This window comes from Podarcis muralis, chromosome 8, assembly GCF_964188315.1.
Source record: "Podarcis muralis chromosome 8, rPodMur119.hap1.1, whole genome shotgun sequence".
Classification (NCBI taxonomy): domain Eukaryota; kingdom Metazoa; phylum Chordata; class Lepidosauria; order Squamata; family Lacertidae; genus Podarcis; species Podarcis muralis.
The window spans coordinates 1,254,809-1,274,728 of NC_135662.1; the positions used below are offsets into that span (position 1 = coordinate 1,254,809).

The 19,920-nt window shown below is 51.7% G+C and overlaps 1 protein-coding gene across 1 annotated transcript in view; it reads left to right on the top strand.

The window, feature by feature from the left end:
• DGAT1 (diacylglycerol O-acyltransferase 1) overlaps nt 1-17,113 on the top strand; it is a 36,611-nt gene extending 19,498 nt beyond the window's left edge. The window contains exons 4-17 of the mRNA XM_028735962.2: nt 984-1,069; nt 1,492-1,544; nt 2,904-3,009; nt 4,502-4,621; nt 5,487-5,561; nt 6,045-6,148; nt 7,587-7,625; nt 10,288-10,329; nt 10,713-10,757; nt 12,080-12,192; nt 12,796-12,861; nt 13,155-13,242; nt 14,631-14,693; nt 15,877-17,113. Coding sequence (XP_028591795.2) covers nt 984-1,069; nt 1,492-1,544; nt 2,904-3,009; nt 4,502-4,621; nt 5,487-5,561; nt 6,045-6,148; nt 7,587-7,625; nt 10,288-10,329; nt 10,713-10,757; nt 12,080-12,192; nt 12,796-12,861; nt 13,155-13,242; nt 14,631-14,693; nt 15,877-16,023 — 1,147 coding nt within the window. The 3' untranslated portion in view covers nt 16,024-17,113. The remainder of the gene's footprint in view (nt 1-983; nt 1,070-1,491; nt 1,545-2,903; nt 3,010-4,501; nt 4,622-5,486; nt 5,562-6,044; nt 6,149-7,586; nt 7,626-10,287; nt 10,330-10,712; nt 10,758-12,079; nt 12,193-12,795; nt 12,862-13,154; nt 13,243-14,630; nt 14,694-15,876) is intronic.
• The last annotated feature ends 2,807 nt before the right edge of the window (nt 17,114-19,920 follow it).

A 19,920-nucleotide genomic window follows, 5' to 3' on the forward strand; every position in this document is an offset into this window, starting at 1 on the left:
GCATCCCCATAAAGCTCATCTGCGGAAGGAAGCATGAAGTGCTCCAAAATCTCCTGGTAGACGGCTGCGTTGACCCTGGACTTAATGAAGCACAGTGGACCAACACCAGCTGATGACATGGCTCCCCAAATCTCTTTTCTGATGAGAGCAGCTTTTGCATCTCATTTGGAAACCAAGGACCCAGAGTCTGGAGGAAGAATGGGGAGGCACACAATGCCAGATGCTTGAAGTCCAGTGTGAAGTTTCCACAGTCTGTGTTGATTCTACTTCTCAGAGGTCCAATATTGCTCTAATTTTCTGAGATTGTTAATTTGGGGTTTTCATCAGCTGTACGCCATGATCATCACAATTATAACAAATAAAGGCTTGACATATCTCGCTTTGCATGTCATGAGTCTATCTCATATATTAGTTTCACTTTTTAAGTTGAATTACTGAAATAAATGAACTTTCCCACAATATTCTAGTTTTCCGAGTTTCACCTGTAGCTGTGATTCCTGCATGCCAGGGGACCCTCAGAGGGCGTCACCCCCAGAGGTCCCTTCCAACTTTATGAAAAACTTTTGTCCTGCAACACAGCGCTGTAGTGATGCTAGCCAGTTCTGTCCAAGTTTGCCCATCTCTTCCAAGCCCTCTGGGTGCCTTGCAGGGGCTGGCAAAAATCCACTGCCTTGTTTCTGAGTGGCTTCTAGTTTCTCCCTCCCCAGGTGGGGTATCCCTGGGCCTGGGGTGGCTTGATCCCGAGAGTGCCTCCTTGTCGATGCGCAGCTCGTCTCCTGGGAAGCCACATGCCTCCCGTCGTCCTGCCCTTCTCCCAAAGGACTTGGAGCCAGCAGACAGGAGAAGGCCTTCTGCATCAAGCATAGGGGTGTGGAACAAAGGGCTGCAGCTTTCTCACCCAAGCCTCCTCCTTCCTGGGTTTGCGTTGCCCGACTGGGAGGGAGGAGAGAGTGCCTCTGACCATGTGCTCCTTCCCTCCTCAGGTACGGCATCTTGGTGGACCCCATCCAGGTCATCTCCCTGTTCCTGAAAGACCCCTACAGCTGGCCTGCGCTGTGCCTTATTATCGGTGAGTCGGCATTTGTCTTGAATTTCTCTGCGCGACCCAGCAGACGCCTGGTCTCTGCTTGGCTCCTTCCACTCGCACCTCTTGAAGAGCTGCTTGCTTACAAATCTCCTCGCGGCCTCTGTGTCCTGCAGCTTTTGGGTCCCTGGTGCTGCCGGTCTCCTGCACCGTTCAGATCAGGGCTCTTGAGTGAGGCAATGCGTGTGCATGAGAGAGAGAGAGAGAGAGAGGGAGGGGGGTTGGAGGTGGCGGGGGATGAATGGATGGGAGTGCCTTTTCTGGGGTTGGACTAGATGAGCCTTGGGGGTCCCTTCCAACCTGCAGGCTTGCAAATTCCTGGGCCGGCTGAGAACGGGGACCCAAATCCTTGTTCCTGGTTGCCTGCACTGCCCAGCAATGATTGCCAACATTTGCTTTCCCCCCAGTGGCCAATGTGTTCGCTCTGGCAGCTCTGCACATTGAGAAGAGGCTGGCGGTGGTAAGTGTGCTTTGGGGGGCAGGCTGGGATCCCTTGCGAAGCGGGGTCTCTTTAGGGCTTAGGCTCAGGCTATCTGAAGGATCGTGTTCAGCCATAGGGACCTGCCCGGCCTCTGAGATCTTCAGGGGAGGCCCTTCTCTCAGTTCCGCCACCCTCACGGGCATGCTGGGTAGGGGGCGCAGGAGAGGGCCTTCTCGGAGGTGGCTCCTCCAATACAACTTTGGAAGTCCTTTCCTAGAGAAGCCAGACTGGCTCCCTCCTTGTTGTCCTCCTGCTGGCCGGTGAAGACCGGTTTTTCCCAACAGGCCTTTGGGAACTGACTGTTCTTCTTTTTAAGGAAGTGCTTGTCATAGTGCTGCACTGTTTTTATTACCAGTATTTTAATTTATACACACACACACACACACACACACACACACTGTATTTTTCGCTCTATTGGACGCACCGGACCATAGGACGCACCGGACCATATGAGGGGGGAGAACAGGAAAAAAAAAATCCCGCTGGGCTCCGGAGGCTTTGGGTTCCTTTCGACCTGCTCTTTGGGGCTGGCGGGGGGGGAGCGCTGCTTTCCCCCACCGCCAGCCTCCAAACCAGGTCGGGGAACAGTGGGAAGGCGGCGCTCTGCCTCCCCGCTGTCCCCGAGCTTGTGGGGCTGGCAGTGGGGAGAAGCACTGCTTTCCCCACCGCCAGGCTCCCAACCAGGTCGGGTTTGGAGGCTGCTGTCCGCAAGCCTTGGGAGCCCGGTGGGAACTCCCGCGGGGCTCCCAAGGCTTGCGGCTATCTGCCCGAAGCCCGGGGCGCGTGCCCCAAGCTTCGGGATGCAGGCTGCTATCCGCAAGCCTTCAGAGCGCAGCGGGCACTCCCGCCGCGCTCTGAAGGCTTGCAGATAGCTTCCTGAAGCCTGGAGAGCGAGAGGGGTCGGTGCGCACCGACCCCTCTCGCTCTGAAGGCTTCAGCGAAAGCCTGCATTCGCTCCATAGGATGCACACACATTTCCCCTTCATTTTTGGAGGGGGAAAAGTGTGTCCTATAGAGCGAAAAATACAGTATATGTTATATTTTACACACACACACACACACACACACACACACACACACACACACTGTTTTAATCCTATTAGAGTTTAATTCCCCTTTTGACTGTTACTGCTGATAATGCTTTCAGCTTTGTATGTGCATCATATTGATTTGTTTAAGCTGCCTTGAGTCCTGGTTTACAACACCCTAATATCTCTTGATAATGGGAGGTATATAAATTGAAATAATAAGAACAATAACAGGCCCCCCTTTGAGGGGTGGGCAGGGAGCGCTTAAGGTGGCCATAGAGCATTGCCCCTGTTTCCCTTCCTTCCGCAGGGCTCTATGTCGGAGCACCTGGGGGCCGTCCTGCACACCGTTAACCTCCTGACAATCTTATGCTTCCCTGCGCTGGTGACTCTTGCTGTCACCTCCATCACGCCAGGTGAGTGCACAGCCGCCGCCCCCCCCCCCGACTTGTGGACTTGCTCTGAAAAAGCGGCTTTCTGTTGCGGGCTCCTGGGTGGCAGGGCCCCCAGATTGGGGCTGGGAAGCCTCAGGCCTGGGGGCTGGTTGCAGGAGAGGTGTACGTTTCTTCTCTCTTTCTGCATAACTAGCCTATTGTGCAGAATCAGCATCTGCATTGATGTCCCATCCCCTTTTGCCTGGTCCCTCCCTCCCACCCAACACTCACATCTGGCCCCCAGGAGGTTGCTTTGAAGGGAATGCGGCCCTTGATTTGAAAAGCAGCTTTCCCGCATGTCTGAAATAAGGTTGGAGCTACAGAGAGGCATTACCTGGCTTCACAATTTCCCCCACATCGTGATTTTTGTATAGCGCATGCACGGACACACACATGTCATGATTCACGATATATCGCCAGGTCAAAAATTATGGAACCGATATCACAAAACGGGCTTCAAACTGGTTTAGGGTGCTGTATCGCTCTCTTGCCCTGCCCTACCGCTTGTGACCCAGGCAGAGGTGGGCGGTGAGCTGGGAGGTTTCTGATCTCTCCTTCTCAGAAGATGCTGGCGCATAAAGTCACCTTGTCCTGTCTCCACCCCAAATAGCCTTTGAGAAGAGCTACCTCTTCTCCATGGGGGTTGGTCAGTGTTAACGGAGAAATCTGAGGGCTCCCTTGGACAAAAAAACAAGACACCAGCCAGGAATACCAGAGCAAAACAGCAGCCAGTAGGCTTGGTCTTGATTGAAGACTGTCGCGACAGGACTCCCACCTGCCACAAGGTGGAACAAGATGGAAGCCCAGAACAAAAGAGAACCCAAACTTTTATTAGCTGCTAATCCCCATGTTACACCCCCAAACTACATCACGGTTACATCATGAAAGGAGAGGTCTGGTGGCAGGAATCTGAGCATCCTGGACCCTGCCCCATGGTTCCCCTTGCCCTCCACCAAACACCCATCAAGTGAAACAAAAGAGATATTCACATTTCCCTGTTTCCCAGCCAAGTTCATCACACCCTTTTGTCTTCATCTGGGTTTGTTATTTCTGGAATGGCACTCAGGTATCAGGAGGCCAGGGATTACCACTCAGGCAGAGGGGCTGCTGAGGAGCTGAGCTCACATGTCTATATGAATTTCTGAAGTTTTCCCAGTGAGCCAGTTCATAGAAACATTTATCAGTGAATTCTTACATTTGGGATCGTGCAGCAAAGGCCCTTTGAATAGATAGGAAGAAACTGTAATGAAGTGTTTTGTGGGGACAAGTCACAAAAGGGATTGTGCTGATTTTGGTAGTGGGCTGCATGTGCAGGATATCTGCTTGAGGGGCACCCCCCCACCCTATACATAAATTCCTGCAACATCAGTGAGTCAGGTTGGCTTCACCCTCTTCCCGCCTCTGGGGCATGCAGACTATCTGGGGCGCTGTGTGTTGTGTCTCTCGCCCACCCGCTTGTCTTCTTCCTCCGCAGTTGGGGCCGTCTTTGCTCTGGGCGTCCACACCATCCTTTTCCTCAAGCTCTTCTCCTTCAAGGACGTCAACAAGTGGTGCCGGGAGAAGAGGCAAGCCAAGGCCGCCCGAACCCGCTCCGGTGAGCCCTGAGCCAGGCCTGGTGGGGGCACCTGAGGACCCCCCCCCCAAGTGCCAACTGGGATGGCTGTGAAAGAGGGTTGGACAAGTTCATGGAGGAGGAAAGGGCTGTCCGTGGCTACAAGCCAGGCTGGCTAGGCTGTTCCTCCTCTGCTGGAGGCCACAAGGCTCCTGATCTCATAGCTGGCAGCTTTCAGATTTGAAAATAAGGGATCAGCAGCCTCACCTGTCCCGGGGACAGTCTACGGGATATCTAACAATCTGGGATATCAGCGGGAAGCAGTGGGAAACGGCGCTGGAATAAGGGAATTTCCCACAAAAAAAGGGAAGGTTGACAGCTATGCTCCTGATAGGAGCTTCTGGAAGCCACAGGAGGGGCTCAGGTCCCGTGTGCCAGTTTTCCATGGGAGCATCTGGTTGGCGGCTGTCAGAAGAGGATGCTGGACTGGTTGGGCCCCTTTTGACATCATCCAGCTGGCTCCTCTTCCATTCTAATGTCCTTTTCTGTGCACCTTTCTGGTTTGAGTTGACTTATGGAATCATCGAATTGTAGAATTAGAAGGGAAGACAGGAGTGCCTGGCGTGCTCTGGTCCATGGGGTCATGAAGAGTCGGACACGACTAAATGACTAAATAACAACAGAATTAGAAGGGACCCGGAGGGTCAGGAATAAGGCAACGGCTGTGGGTAGCTCAGCTGGTAGAGCAGGAGACTCTGAATTTCGGGGTCGTGGGTCCAAGACCCATGTTGGGCCCAAGATTCCTGCCTTGCAGTGGGTTGTTCTGGATGACCTTAGGGGTTCCTTCCAACGCTGCCATTCTCTGATCTGCGTTCTCTGACTGATGCCCTTTCGTTGTCTGTTCCAGCCGCCGGGTCGCAGAAGGCCAATGGAAACGTGGCCTCGGGGGCCGTGGCTTACCCAGCGAACCTGACCTATAGAGGTAACGTGGCCAGGCAAGAACTCCGTGGCAGATGGTTCCCTGTGGCTCTGGTGGGGTTGGGCGTCTGGCGGCGACACCATCCTTGGACTGACACTCCTCTGGGAGGCCAGAGCTTTGTGGCGCTTGCCTTCCCCTGGCGTGCGGTGGCTCCGAGGTCAAAGGTCCCCTGGGATTCTTCTGCTCCCCACCCCCCGACATTGGGGAACAGGGGAAGCTGCCTTGTGTGGAGTCAGACCATTGGCCCATCTAGGGCAGTGTTCCCTGCACTGACCGGCTCTCCAGGATTTCAGGCATCCAACTTCTCCCAGCCTTGCTTGCCTGGGGAGATGCTGCTGGGGGGCGGGGGGCGGTTTGGGCCGGGGTCTTCTGCATGCAGCTCACTTTCTCTGTGCCTGAGCTGCGGTCCTTTTCCCAAAGGGAGAGGCCAGCTCCTGTTTGGTGCCCCCTGCCCTTAACGCCTCTCTCCTCCCATTTCCATGGCAGACCTCTACTACTTCCTCTTCGCACCGACCTTGTGCTACGAGCTGAACTTCCCACGCTCTCCTCGCGTCCGCAAGCGCTTTCTGCTGCGCAGGCTGGCTGAGATGGTGAGGCCCCCTGCCCTGGGTCTGGCGGCGACCCGTCTTCCTTGCCCCCTGCCCACCCCCAGCTCCCCACCCCCTTTGCAAGGCAATGAAGGCTGTTATACAGTCATACCTTGGGTTAAAAGTGCTTCAGGTTGAGCATTTTCAAGTTACGCTCTGCGGCGACCCGGACGTAAGAGTGCGTTACTTTTGGGTTTTGCCGCTCGCACATGTGCAGATGCTCAAAATGACGTCATGCGTGGAAGCGGTAAAACTCGACCCGTGGACGTGCAGTCGCGTCTTACGGTTTACTCGGGATGCGAAGGGGGCTCCGGAACGGATCCCGTTTGCATCCAGAGGTACCGCTGTACTTTCAAATTTTCTTCCCTTTGAGTCGAACCTGGGGGAAGCCGGCTGCGAGTCCCTGTGACGGTGGCTGAATATTTAGTGCAGGTTGTGCACACCTAAGGACCCCGCCCCACACCAAGAAGACGCTGCCTGCCTCCCCTGTAATATTGGAGGGGTCAGGATTGCACCCAGTGTAGTGTTGGGGCCGTAGGGAGGGGGTGGGAACCCCTAGCAAGGAAGGCCCAGGGTCTTGGAAAGCCTGCAGGGTTGTGGGAAAGAGTTTTGGCCTGGAGGCTGGGTGTAGGCTGCCGGCTGCCGATAGGAACATAAAGAGAGCCCCGCTGGATCAGGTTAATGGCTCATTTAGTCAGCAGCCAGGTGCTTATTATGGGAAACCGGCAAGCACAACATGAGCGCAACACCCTGTTTTGGAAAGCCCTGTTTAGGGAAGTTTTTAATGCTTGATGTTTTATTGTACTTTTAATATTCTGTTGGGAGTCGCCCAGAGTGGCTGGGGAAAACTAGCCAGATGGATGGGGTATACATAATAAATAATAAATAATAGTAATAAATAATAGTAATTAAAAAAATATATTATTATTATGCTGCCACTGTTCCCTCCTGGCATTATTATTATTATTATTTATTATTATGCCAGGGAGAAGCATATGTGGAGATATGCTCCAGAGATCCAGACTGTGGGGAGCACCAAGAAATTAATAAATACACTTTGGACTATAATTTGATATTTTTATTTTAGTTTTTTATTTTATTAATTGAACTAATATGATTAGATATTTAATTGGATGTTTTTTACTGGAAAATCAATAAAAATTCTTTTAAAAAATGTTATTATTATGCCACTGTCCCCTCCTGGCTAGCAGCCATCGACTGTCTCCCTCTTCCATCCATGTGTCCGATCCGGCTTTTAAAGTCTTCCAGTTTGGTGGCCATCCTGCCTCCTGCAGGCGTAAGTTCCACAGATTAACGAGAGAAAAGGACTTTCCTGCACCTGACCTGAACCTTCCAGCCTCCCGCTTCCTTGGACATTCATGAGTTCTCGTGTTGATGGTCCCTCACTCCTGGCCTCTTCTTTTTCTCCCCCCTTTCCCAGCTCTTCTTCCTCCAGCTGATGGTGGGGCTGATTCAGCAGGTAAGGGGGGGCAGGGGGGGGCTTGCTCTGTACCTGCTGCTGGCACCTTTGAAGCACAGGGCATGGCAGGGGGTCTGGCCAGAGAGCACCACCTGGGCAGGGTGCCTAAAGCAGACCACAGGCTCTCTCTGGTTCCAGTCTAGAAGTGGCCAGGAGCTGCCCTGTGCCCCCTTCTGGAGTGTCTGGTGCAGAGAGGAAGGTTGGGGGGCAAAAAAGATACTGCAGCAGCAGACACGGGGGGCCAAGGACAGGAAGGGGTGCAGAGACGGTTGCCACCTTCCCTGATCCAACTGCTAAAACTGTTTGGAGGTACTGGAACACTCCCGTTGAACATCTGCCTGATTTGGCGGTACTGCATGTGGGCTGAAGCTGATCTGCCTAGATGGAAGCTTGTTACGTTATTACCGTATTTTTTGCTCTGTAAGACACACTTTCCCCCTCCTAAAAAGTAAGGGGAAATGTGTGTGCGTCTTATGGGGCGAATGCAGGCTGCGCAGCTGTCGCTGAAGCCAGGAGAGCAAGAGGGATTGGTGCGCACCGATCCCTCTTGCTCTCCTGGCTTCAGGGATAGCCACGCAAAGCCTCTTGAGCACAATGGGAGCGCTCCTTCCTCTTCGCTCAGGAGGCTTTGCATTGAGGCTTCCTGCTCACTGTCCTGGCTTCTGGCTTATTCACGCGCAGCCTCTTCCGGGTAGGGGGAGCCTTCATCCCGCTGCCTGGGAGAAGCTGCGCGTGGCTGTCCCAGAAGCCAGAACAGCAAGAGGCTATCCCAGAAGCCAGTTCCCTCTTGCTGTTCTGGCTTCTGGGATTCAGAATATATTTTTTTCTTGTTTTCCTCCTCCAAAACATAGGTGTGTCTTATGGTCTGGTGCGTCTTACAGAGCGAAAAATACGGTGCTTATTTAAACATTTGACATACCGCTTCGCTGGAATTGTCTCCCCGAGTGGTGTGCAGAAAAAGTAAAAAATGGTTAAAGCTAAGATCAGACTTTGGTGGAAATTCCTATTGGAATAAAAAGAAAAACTCTTCAGCGAGTGCTGGAAATCCAAGACGGGAGCAGGAACTGAAGATGGGTGATGGTGGTTGGAAGAGGGGTCTGTTCAGAGGCTCTGAGACCTTTTTGTCTGGGTAGGGGTCAAGAGCAGGCACTTTTCAGAGCTTGGTGGTATGTTTTGGGTCCCAGTAGCTGGAGGAGTTGGGGCAGCCTTGCCCTTGTGATCAGAGTTGGGGGTGGTTCTCTATACTGCACAAAGGTGACTTTTCTTTCCTCCAGTTTGGAAATTGTTTCCCATTTGGTTGTGTATTTTTTCAATGTGGTTTATTTATTGTTTGTTGGGACACGGGTGGCGCTGTGGGTTAAACCACAGAGCCTAGGACTTGCTGATCAGAAGGTCGGCGGTTCGAATCCCCGCGACGGGGTGAGCTCCTGTTGCTCGGTCCCTGCTCCTGCCAACCTAGCAGTTTGAAAAGTGTACGTCAAAGTGCAAGTAGATAAATAGGTACCGCTCTGGCGGGAAGGTAAACGGCATTTCCATGCGCTGCTCTGCTTCGCCAGAAGTGGCTTAGTCATGACCCAGAAGCTGTACACTGGCTCCCTTGGCCAGTAAAGCGAGATGAGCGCCGCAACCCCAGAGTCAGGCACAAATACAAGATGGGTGACACCTGGCTTGAGAGCAGTACATGTGAAAAGGATCTAGGAGTCTTGGTTGACCACAAACTTGACATGAGCCAACAGTGTGACGCGGCAGCTAAAAAAGCCAATGCAATTCTGGAGTATAGCAATTATAGGAGTATAGCATCTAGATCAAGGGAAGTCATAGTGCCACTGTATTCTGCTCTGGTCAGACCTCACCTGGAGTACTGTGTCCAGTTCTGGGCACCACAGTTCAAGAAGGACACTGACAAACTGGAACGTGTCCAGAGGAGGGCAACCAAAATGGTCAAAGGCCTGGAAACGATGCCTTACGAGGAACGGCTAAGGGAGCTGGGCATGTTTAGCCTGGAGAAGAGGAGGTTAAGGGGTGATATGATAGCCATGTTCAAATATATAAAAGGATGTCACATAGAGGAGGGAGAAAGGCTGTTTTCTGCTGCTCCAGAGAAGCGGACACGGAGCAATGGATCCAAACTACAAGAAAGAAGATTCCACCTAAACATTAGGAAGAACTTCCTGACAGTAAGAGCTGTTCGACAGTGGAATTTGCTGCCAAGGAGTGTGGTGGAGTCTCCTTCTTTGGAGGTCTTTAAGCAGAGGCTTGACAACCATATGTCAGGAGTGCTCTGATGGTGTTTCCTGCTTGGCAGGGGGTTGGACTCGATGGCCCTTGTGGTCTCTTCCAACTCTATGATTCTATGATTCTATGACTGGACCTAATGGTCAAGGGTCCCTTTACCTATTTATTGTTTATGACTTTTGTAATTATGTAAATCTTGCTATTTTGTAAGCCGCCTTGAGCATTGTTTTTTTAACTGTGGAAAGGCGGCATACAAATAAATGATGATGATGATGATGATGACTTCTGTGCCACAGGGCCAGAGAACATTCCCTCAAACCAAGGAGGCTAAGCTGGGTTGTATCTTATGGGGCTGGGCTAGATGACCCCTGGGTTTTACCTGCCCCCCCGGCCCTATTAACCTGATTTTAATGTGTGCTTGTTGCAGTGGATGGTCCCCACAATCCAGAACTCCATGAAGCCTTTTCGGGTAAGCCATGCCCTGGGGACCCTCTTCTCCACCATGGTGCTGGGGAACTGCTTGTGGACACCCCCCACCCCCCCCCGCAAGAAAGCAGGACTGACCCAAAACGTGCCCTTTATGGGAAAAGTGGGGAGGGAGAAATGATATGCTTCTGAGTTTTAAAAAAGCCACAGCTTAGCTTATGGCTGGCCTGGTGGCCTCTTCAGTGCTCAGCATCTGCAACTAGGAGAGGGGTCTGCAAGGTGTGTTGGTTGCCAGCGTCCCAAAGGAGAGCTGCCTGGACAGGCCACCCCCCAAGAAGACACAGGGGCTTGGTGCTTTCTGCCAGCCACACCCCGGATGGGTCAATGACATTCCTCAGCTGAGTCTTGCTCTTCTCTCCCTTGCAGGACATGGACTATTCCAGAATCATCGAGCGCCTTCTGAAACTAGCTGTACGTACCACAAACTGGGCTTCCTTCCCAGGTCACCTGGGCACAGAGGGTTGGGATGGGGATGGGAGCAGGCCTCCGGTATTGGGTCCTGCAAGGCGAGTCACAACTGGGGGCTGTCCAGGTCCTTTGGACTACGGTTCCAATCACTCCCAGCCTCAAACGAACAAGATGGTGGGAGTTGTAGTGGGGGGCCGGACTATATTTTGAAAAATATAAATACCCTGTAAGCCGGTCCTGCAGTTGCCTCCGGACCTGGAGGAGGAACGCACTCTGCACGCGCTCAGGAGCTCTTCTCGGCATGCCTGCTCACCGGCGTTGTTGACGTGCAGCAGCTGCTCCATCAGCCGGTCCCCGCGGAGCTCCCAGGCAGCATACACCATGCGCTGCGGCCCGTCGTCCGAGGCCAGCTTGGTGGGCAGGCCGCACGCAGCTCGCCCTCCAGCTGCTCCAGTGCGGGTGCCAGGCGCGAGGCCAGTAGGCATTCCGAGCTCTGGCTGAAGCCCCACGACACACCCGTCACAATGTGCATGGCGCGGCCCAGACCTGCCGCCTGTCGGAGCCTCCGCTACGACCGAGCTGGAAAAGCTCATCCTCCGGTCGAGTCCTTTGGAATCGCCTCTGACGATGATTAACGACCTGAGCCTCTGATAAGGCTCCAGGCACCTTCCCTCATTACGCAGAGTATCCAGCAGCAGGGAAGGACGAGAAATAGGAGCTACATTGCAAAGAGTTTTATTTCTAACTACGCAGACAGAAAAGAAATATACGTGTTCTCTCTGTGAAAGCAGAGAGTCAACTGGAAAACAAAGGAACAGGAAACCAGTAACGTCACGTCTGTCTCCTGTCTTCTGTGAGACTTCCAACAGTCTGGAATGTCTGGAATACAAAACAGAGTCTTGTGACTCCAAGCACTGCACAGTGGCATAAATGGAAACTATCACTGCCCGGCTGCCTCTCCGTTCATGGCCGTACCGGGTTTACCTCAGCACGCGGTTGGCGAGGCTTTGGATTGGTTGCAGGAACTTCCTGCAGCCAATCTGAAGCCACGCCAGCGTCGCTGCCCGCCCAGAGGCATCCGCGGCTTTGGATTGGCTGTAGGAGCTTCCTGCAGCCAATTCGAAGCTGTGCCAGGGTCATGGAAGTCGGTCCCCGTGTGGTTTCAAGGAAACTCCGCGCTGGTTTAGCTCAGCGCAGGGACTGACTGAGTGGGTGGCAGGGTCCGCTGGCCGGATTTATGAGCCTGATGGGCCGCATCCGGCCCCCGGGCCATAGTTTGCTGACCCCTGCACTAATGCTGTCCTCTGCCTTGCTGTCCCCGACAGGTCCCCAACCACCTGATCTGGCTCATCTTCTTCTACTGGTTCTTCCACTCCAGCCTGAATGTCATTGCGGAAATCATGCAGTTTGGAGACCGGGAGTTCTACAGGGACTGGTGGTGAGTCAGTTCTGCAAGGAGGGCCTGTGTGTTTTGTGACTTGTGTTCTTTTTTTTCAATTTTCAGGTTTTTAAGCTGTGTCTCAGATTGTTATAACCTGCCCAAGGACCACAGAAAAAATGGCAGATGGCTGTAATAATAAAAAATAAATAAACTTGTAAAAGGCACTCAAAAGATCTGCTTTGGGCATTCAAAGCACCCTGCAGAGCAGCCAAGGCTTGGGTTTTGGAGACTTCCTCAACATGGGCAAGGACTGGGAGGGTTTTCCCCAGCCCTAACAAGTGTCGGGGTGCAGTGTGTGGATCCCCGTCTCTTAGGATGATGGTGATTGATGCAGACACCTACCTTCCGTGTGCGTTGTAGGAAGAGCTTTCAAGGCATCTGATAGGGACGATACTGGCTGGGCTCAGCCTTCGTCGGTGAAACTCAGTGACTGAATCCTGTGCGCAGCCAGACCGCTCACATTTGACCCTGCAGGCATTGGGCCCCCTGTCCGAAAGAGAGAGGGGGGGACCTATTTTGCTCTGTTAAGGGTTTCTCTCGATGTCAAGGGTTGTAGGGTTAGTTGACGTGCAGCAACATATGTCCCTTTTCTTCCTTCAGGAACTCGGAGACCGTGACCTATTTTTGGCAGAACTGGAACATCCCTGTCCACAAATGGTGCTTGAGGTACACCTAGGCTGAGTTGTGACAATCCTGGGGTCAAGGGGGGTGGGGTGCTGTAGCTGTCAGTGGGGGATGGCCGGGCTAATTCTGCTCATAGTCCATTTGGGACAGATGAAAGGGAGTCCTCCTTCGTGCAGCACGTATTTAAACTGTGGAACTCGCTTCTGGAGGAGGCAGCTGTGGCCCCCAACTTAGATGGCTTTGAAAGAGCCTTCTCTAGGAATATTTGTACCAACGGCCTCCAGGGTCAGATCCAGCAGCCTCTTCTTACGTTCTCTCTCTCCTTTGCGCTTTAGGCATTTCTACAAGCCCATGATGAAGAAGGGGGCTGGCAAATGGGTGGCTCAGACAGGCGTCTTCTTCGCTTCTGCTTTCTTCCACGAGGTTAGTACCTGCTCCACAAATCCATGTGCATGAATGTCGACAGGAGAGCCCAAAGGGTCTCCCCCCCCCCCCCCCGCTTACTGGCTTTCACTATCAACCCTCTTCTTAAAGGCTTTGGATTTTGTACCACAAAGCATCCTTGGTGGTGCTCAGCCAGCCTTTCTCTGCAAGGGTGCGAGAGAGGAAAGCAGAGAGAGGAAATTGAGAGAGGAAATCTGATTGAGGGGGGTGACTGGGCCACCTGAAACTGAGCTTCCCAGTCCAGGCGGACATGGCAGCAGGCAGAGCTTTCTCCTGGAGACCATTTCTGCAAAGACCAGTAAGGAAAAGGCTTGGGAGACAATTGCTTACTCCCAAGTTTTGCCTATAGCAAAAAAGTGTGTGTGTGTTGGGCAGAGGTAAAGATAGTAGTTCTCAGATCTAAGAAACCACCTGAAAACTCCCAAGTTGCGATGATCAGAGCCCCCCCGAACTTGAAGCAATGGAAGTCCCAACAAAAATTTATAATTTAAGCAGAATATTTGGACTACAGTGGAACCTTGGGTTACATACGCTTCAGGTTACAGACTCCACTAACCCAGAAATAGTGCTTCAGGTTAAGAACTTTGCTTCAGGATGAGAACAGAAATCGTGCTCCGGCGGCGCGGCAGCAGCAGCAGGAGGCCCCATTAGCTAAAGTGGTGCTTCAGGTTAAGAACAGTTTCAGGTTAAGGATGGACCTCCGGAATGAATTAAGTACTTAACCCGAGGTACCACTGTATTTGATATGCATTTGTATAATTTGGAACATTCAATGTGATTTGATTGGATTGTTAAAATGGGAAACTTAATAAAAATGATTTTTTTAAAAAAGAAGAAAACTCCCAAGTTGCACTGCATCTTTTGGAGGAATTTGGAGACAAATGCCAAGGTGTATTTGAGCAAGTTAGATGCAGCTGAGGGACATTGTGGCTCCTCCTTCTCTGAAGAATGATGGATGAGCATCTTTCAAGGGGTGGCGAAGGACCGTCCTCTCTGAAAGCAGAGAAGGGGCAGGGGGCGCGATAGTGTCTTGCCTTCCGTTCTCAGCATAAGGTTTGAACAGGGCAAAGTGGCTCAAACTCCTGAACGTGGAGTGGGCGAGGCTATCCTGGCTGGAGCTCCCTCCCTTGATTTGCTCCCCTGGCTCCATGTGGGTCATTCCATGGGCTCACACCTGAAAGCTCAGGAGGCAAGAGAGCGCCCTTCGTTCTCTTTCCTCTGGAGGGACTGGAATCAAGGAGAGACGCACGGGCTGCTTGCTGGGCTTCAGAGGGTGGCATGGGAGGCAGCCAGGCTTGCCAGCCAAGTTTCCTTTGCGCCCTCTCCTCTCTGGACTGATGTCTTTGTGGGTTTCTGTCCCCAACCAGTACCTGGTCAGCGTGCCCTTGAAGATGTTCCGGCCCTGGGCGTTCATAGGGATGATGGCTCAGGTAAGGATCGGGTCCTCACCATGGGATCACATTCACCCAGTGCTATACCAGCTGCACTGGCTCCCGGTGGAGTACAGGATCAGGTTCAAGGGGCTGGTTTTAACCTTTAAAGCCCTATACGGCCTAGGACCCTCGTACCTATGGGACTACCTCCCCTGGTATGTCCCATGGAGGAGCTTACGATCTTCAAACAAAAACATCTTGGAGGTCCTGGGCCACAGGGAGGTTAGGCTGGCCTCAACCAGAGCCAGGGCTTTTTCGGCTGTGGCCCCGATCTGGTGGAACTCTCTGTCCCAAGAGACTAGGGCCCTGCGGGACTTGACATCTTTCCGCAGGGCCTGCAAGACGGAGCTGTTCTGCCAGGCCTTTGTCAGGGTTCAGTCTGACCCCCTCCTTTGGTAATCCTCACAGAACTCTAGCCCAATGGTTGCCATTAATTTGATTTTGAATTGATTTTATAATGAATTGATTTTAGAATGCTGTATTATTTTACTGTTGTTAGCCGCTCTGAGCCCGGCTTCGGCTGGGGAGGGCGGGATATAAATAACATTTATTATTATTATTATTATTATTATTATTATTATTATTATTATTATTATTTATTATTATTATTATTTTGCATGAGTGACTTGGCAAAGGCCACTTGCCGCCAGTTCGGCCTTGCCAGAGGCTCCTGGTATGTGGTGTCTTGGCAAAGGGGGTGAGGGTCAAGCGGAGTCCAGGATGCTGCTGTTGCCACCACCCCAGAGAGTTCTGTCTTCTTTCCTGTGAGCCTTGGGGCAGGATCTGCACTTTGGCCCTAGGGTGGAGAACCACAGAACTATAGAGTTGGAAGGGACCCCTCGGGGTCATCCAGTCCAACCCCCTGCAATGCAGGAATCCCAATTGAAGCACCCATGACAGATGGCCACCCAAGCTCTGCTTAAAAACTTCCAAGGGAGGAGAGTCCATCACCTTCCAAGGGAGTCCATTTCACCGTCAAGCAGCTCTTACCACCAGAAAGTTCTTCCTAATGTTGAATCTCCTTGTCACTTGAAGCCATGGGTTCGAGTCCTACCACAGCAGGGAGAAAGCAAGCTTGCTCCACCTTCCAGCCCTTGAGATATCTGAAGATGGCTGTCGTGTCGCCTGTTCTCCAGGCTAAAATGACCCATCTCCCTCCGCCATCTTTCCTCCTCTGCAGATCCCTCTGGCCTGGTTTGTGGGCCGCTTCCTTCAGGGCAACTATGGGAACGCGGCTGTGTGGATCTCCTTGATCATTGGGCAGCCCATTGCCGTCCTCATGTACGTCCACGACTACTACGTGCTCAACTACGAGGGGAGCCAGTGACACCCCCCCCCCGGCGATGCCCCTCCTGCCTTCCCACCAGCAGAGGGACACCTGGCGAGGGCAGAGCAGCCTCTTCCTGCCATTTCCTGGGCGCCCCACGACTCTCCGCAGCACCAGCAGGGGCAGAGATGCTGCTGCCGCCATCTTTGCCCTGGAAAGTTGCCTTGTGTGATCTTTTTCTCTCTGTGTGTCTGTCTGTGACGGCTGCTCGCCAGGTACTCGTTTTTTTGAGTCCGAAGTCTGGATCAATGCAATAACTGTCAGTGGGGGCCGCCTTCTCCGGACTGACGCTTGGGGCCGGCACCTGGGCTGGGAATTTTCCAGGGGAATCCTGCCGCGGCTCAATGAGGGAGGAGGGAGGTGTGGTCCCCTGTCCAATGGGAATACGGTTCGAATCCTGCTGTGCCCGAGGGTGTGGCTGGGAGTTGGGGGGGTCTGAGCTTTGCCCAGAGCCTGGATGGCCCCCCCATCTGGGTAGGCAGAGGCAGCTCCCTCCCTTTGGTGCTGACCTTCAGGGCGCTTTAAAGGACTGTCCCTCACTTGGGGGGGGTCCTCTTCCGTCCAGCCCGAAGGCGTTGGGCATTCAGTTCCGTCCTAGCTTTTGGCTACCGGCAGCTCTTCTGTAGCGAAAGGGGCACAGCGTCCCCTTTCGCCGGCCTTGAGCCCAAGGCCTTATGGGAATAAGGAATGCTGGTCAGCAGGGGCTCCTGCGGCCGGATTTTGGTACTACTGCCTGTGGTGGCACGGGTGATTGGAAGCTTTTTTCTCCTGGGGGGGCCTGGTTTGGGTTCGTGGCAGTTTCTGCCCCTAGAGCTTCCTCGGTTCTCTTCCGTCCCCTTCCCCAGGATCCGTCCTCGGAGCAGGGAAGCAGCGACTTGTGGGGGGGGGGGTTGCTCCAATTCCACAGCACCCCTGCTTCCTGCGGAGGTGGCTGTGTTGGCAACTGCTGCTGCCCAGCTCTCTTTATCAGCCAAGGTGGTTCTTGGCTGTGTGTGGTCATTCCCGTGTTTTGACAACCCAGCAACTTTTTAAAGAGTTTGCAGAATGTATCTGTCTCATACAAAAAGTGATTAAAGCATATTTTCAAAAATTGGTGTTGACAAAAGGCGACCGGGGGGGCGGGCGCTTAAGGGTCCACAGAACTGCACCTTGTTGACATGACCGTGGATTACACTGATTTCTGGCAATCGTTTCTTCACACCTGCGGCAAGAATATATTCCTGAAGTGCTCCTCTGTCCTGGGAGTCATCCAGAGCTTTCCTCTCCTATTCAAAAAGGTTGCTTCCAAATTTGACTTTTGTTTTTCATTAAAAAAAAATACAGAAAGCATGCAGTTGGCGCCTTAGAGCCATGCAGAGTGAGCCCAAATTCTCACTCTGCATGTGGCGAGATAATTTTACCTTCAGCGCACTGCCAGGGTGGCAAGTCCAGATCACAAAAGGCCTGGGCAGATGAAGGTTTTTGCCACTGTTAACGGAGAAATTTGAGGGCTCCCTTGGACAAAAAATAAGGACACCAGCCAGGAATCCCAGAGCAAAACAGCAGCCAGTAGGCTTGGTCTTGATTGAAGACTGTTGTGACAGGACTCCCACCTGCCACAAGGTGGAACAAGATGGAAGACCCAAACAAAACAGAACCAAAACTTTTATTAGCTGCTAATCCCCATGTTATACCACCCAAACTACATCACTCATACATCACAGTTACATCATGAAAGGGGAGGTCTGGTGGCCGTAATCTGAGCATCCTGGACCCTGCCCCATGGTTCCCCTTGCCCTCCTCCAAACACCCATCAAGCGGAACAAAAGAGATATTTACATTTCCCTGTTTCCCAGCCAAGTTAATCACACCTTTTGTCTTCATCTGGGTTTGTTCTTTCTGGAATGGCTACCTGCCTGGCACTCAGGTATCAGGATGCCAGGGATTATCACTCAGGCAGAGGGGCTGCTGAGGAGCTGAGCTCACAGGTCTATAGGAATTTCTGAAGTTTCCCCAGTGAGCCAGTTCATAGAAACATTTATCAGTGAATTCTTACATTTGGGATCGGGCAGCAAAGGCCCTTTGAATAGACAGGAAAAATCTGTGATGAAGTGTTTTGTGGGGACAAGTCACAAAAGTCACAAAAGTGATTGTGCTGATTTTGGTAGGCGGCTGCATGTGCATGAGATCTGCTGGAGGGGCAACCCCCCCCCCCACCTATACATAAATTCCTGCAACACCTAGGGCCCCAGAGGAAAGACCCAAGTAGAATCTGGAATCTCTGAATATTCCCTGCCTGAAATCCTGGGCAACTTTGTGGGGAATCTCTAGTAGGGCCTCCGTGGAAGATCCTAATAGCCAGGTACGTTTACGGGAGAGCAGGGTGTGGTTGTGCTTTGGGGTGACCTTAAGCCCCCTGCTCTTCGTCACCATTTGCAAATCCGGTCTCATCATGTTTGATCTACCTGAGAGTCCCGCATTGCAGGGGTTGGACTAGATGACTCCTTCAGGTCCCTGCCAACTCTGCCATCCTATGATTCATCGCCAGCTCAAGGGGGATTGTCGAAAGAACTGCGGGAGTCCCAGCGTATACCTGCATCTAGTTTTGATTGGCACCAGCCTGTCTTGGGAGACCAAGTGAAGCATGCACCTCGGGGAGTGGCCAAACCTTGGGAGACTTGCAGCACCTTCTGTGGCTGATGTGGGAGAGATTCGCACCCATGTCCAGCGTAAAAGAAGCAGCCCAAGAGGCAGGCGCTGCACCCCCTGCCCTGGGAGGCCTGAAGGCTTTCTGCAAGGGGTGCATTGCTGCCTCATCCTGGCTAGGAGCCCTCGAGGGCCGTCCATGAATTCCCCCTATCTTTTATTTTACATAACTTTATTGCAAAACAAATTACATATAACTGACAATGCCTCAATGACAACTAAACATTAACAACACATTGTCAAACATCGCACATACATTGACTCACTGTGCTTTCTACATATTCTTAACCTTTACGCATTTCCTGTTATATTTGTTAATATCCAGAAAAATTTCAACGTTTATACTTTTCCTGAATATTCAAGATTCAATCTAGACCTGTCTGGAGATTTGCCTTTTCGCAATATTGCTTTAGGTATTCTTTAAATGTTATCCATTCTTTACACACTTTCTGGTTTTGAGTTTCCTCTTATTCTCCCAGTCATTTTCGCAAGTTCCACGTCTTCCATCGTCTTCACCTGCCAGTCAAGCTTTGTAGGAATTGAGTCACATTTCCAGGTTTTTTGCTACTCAAATTCTAGCCACTGTAGTTGCATATATAAAGATGGTTCTGTGGAAGACAGGATGGCCTGGCGTGCTCTGGTCCAGGGGGTCATGAAGAGTCGGACACGACTAAACAACAACAACATAGTTCTTTTGGATTTTTTTTTTTTTATAACATTTTTATTAGGGTTTTTACCTTACAAAATAGCAAAGGAAAAAAGAAAAAATACAAAATAAAAATAGTTAAAAACAGTCTTTTCATCACATTATTTATCATTTACTTGTTTCCCGGACCTCCTCATACCTCCCTTTTTTGTATTCCAATTCAATTTATTAGCTCAGCAGTTTCTTTCCCTCTTTATTCTACCCTGATCTTTAATCTTAAGTTATTATAACCTAAATTTTTTACTTATAAAAAACCTTTTTTCCCCCATATTCTTTTATACCATTACAGCTAGAAACCACTTAATTTCAATCCAACATCATTCTAGCATTCATTTATTTTACAATATCTCCGTAAATAGTCTTTGAATTCCTTCCAGTCTTCTTCCACAGACTCTTCTCCCTGGTCTCGGATTCTACCAGTCATTTCCGCCAATTCCATGTAGTCCATCACCACCATCATAGTTCTTTTGGATTTCAGTGGACTTGTTGTTGTTGAGTCCTTTAGT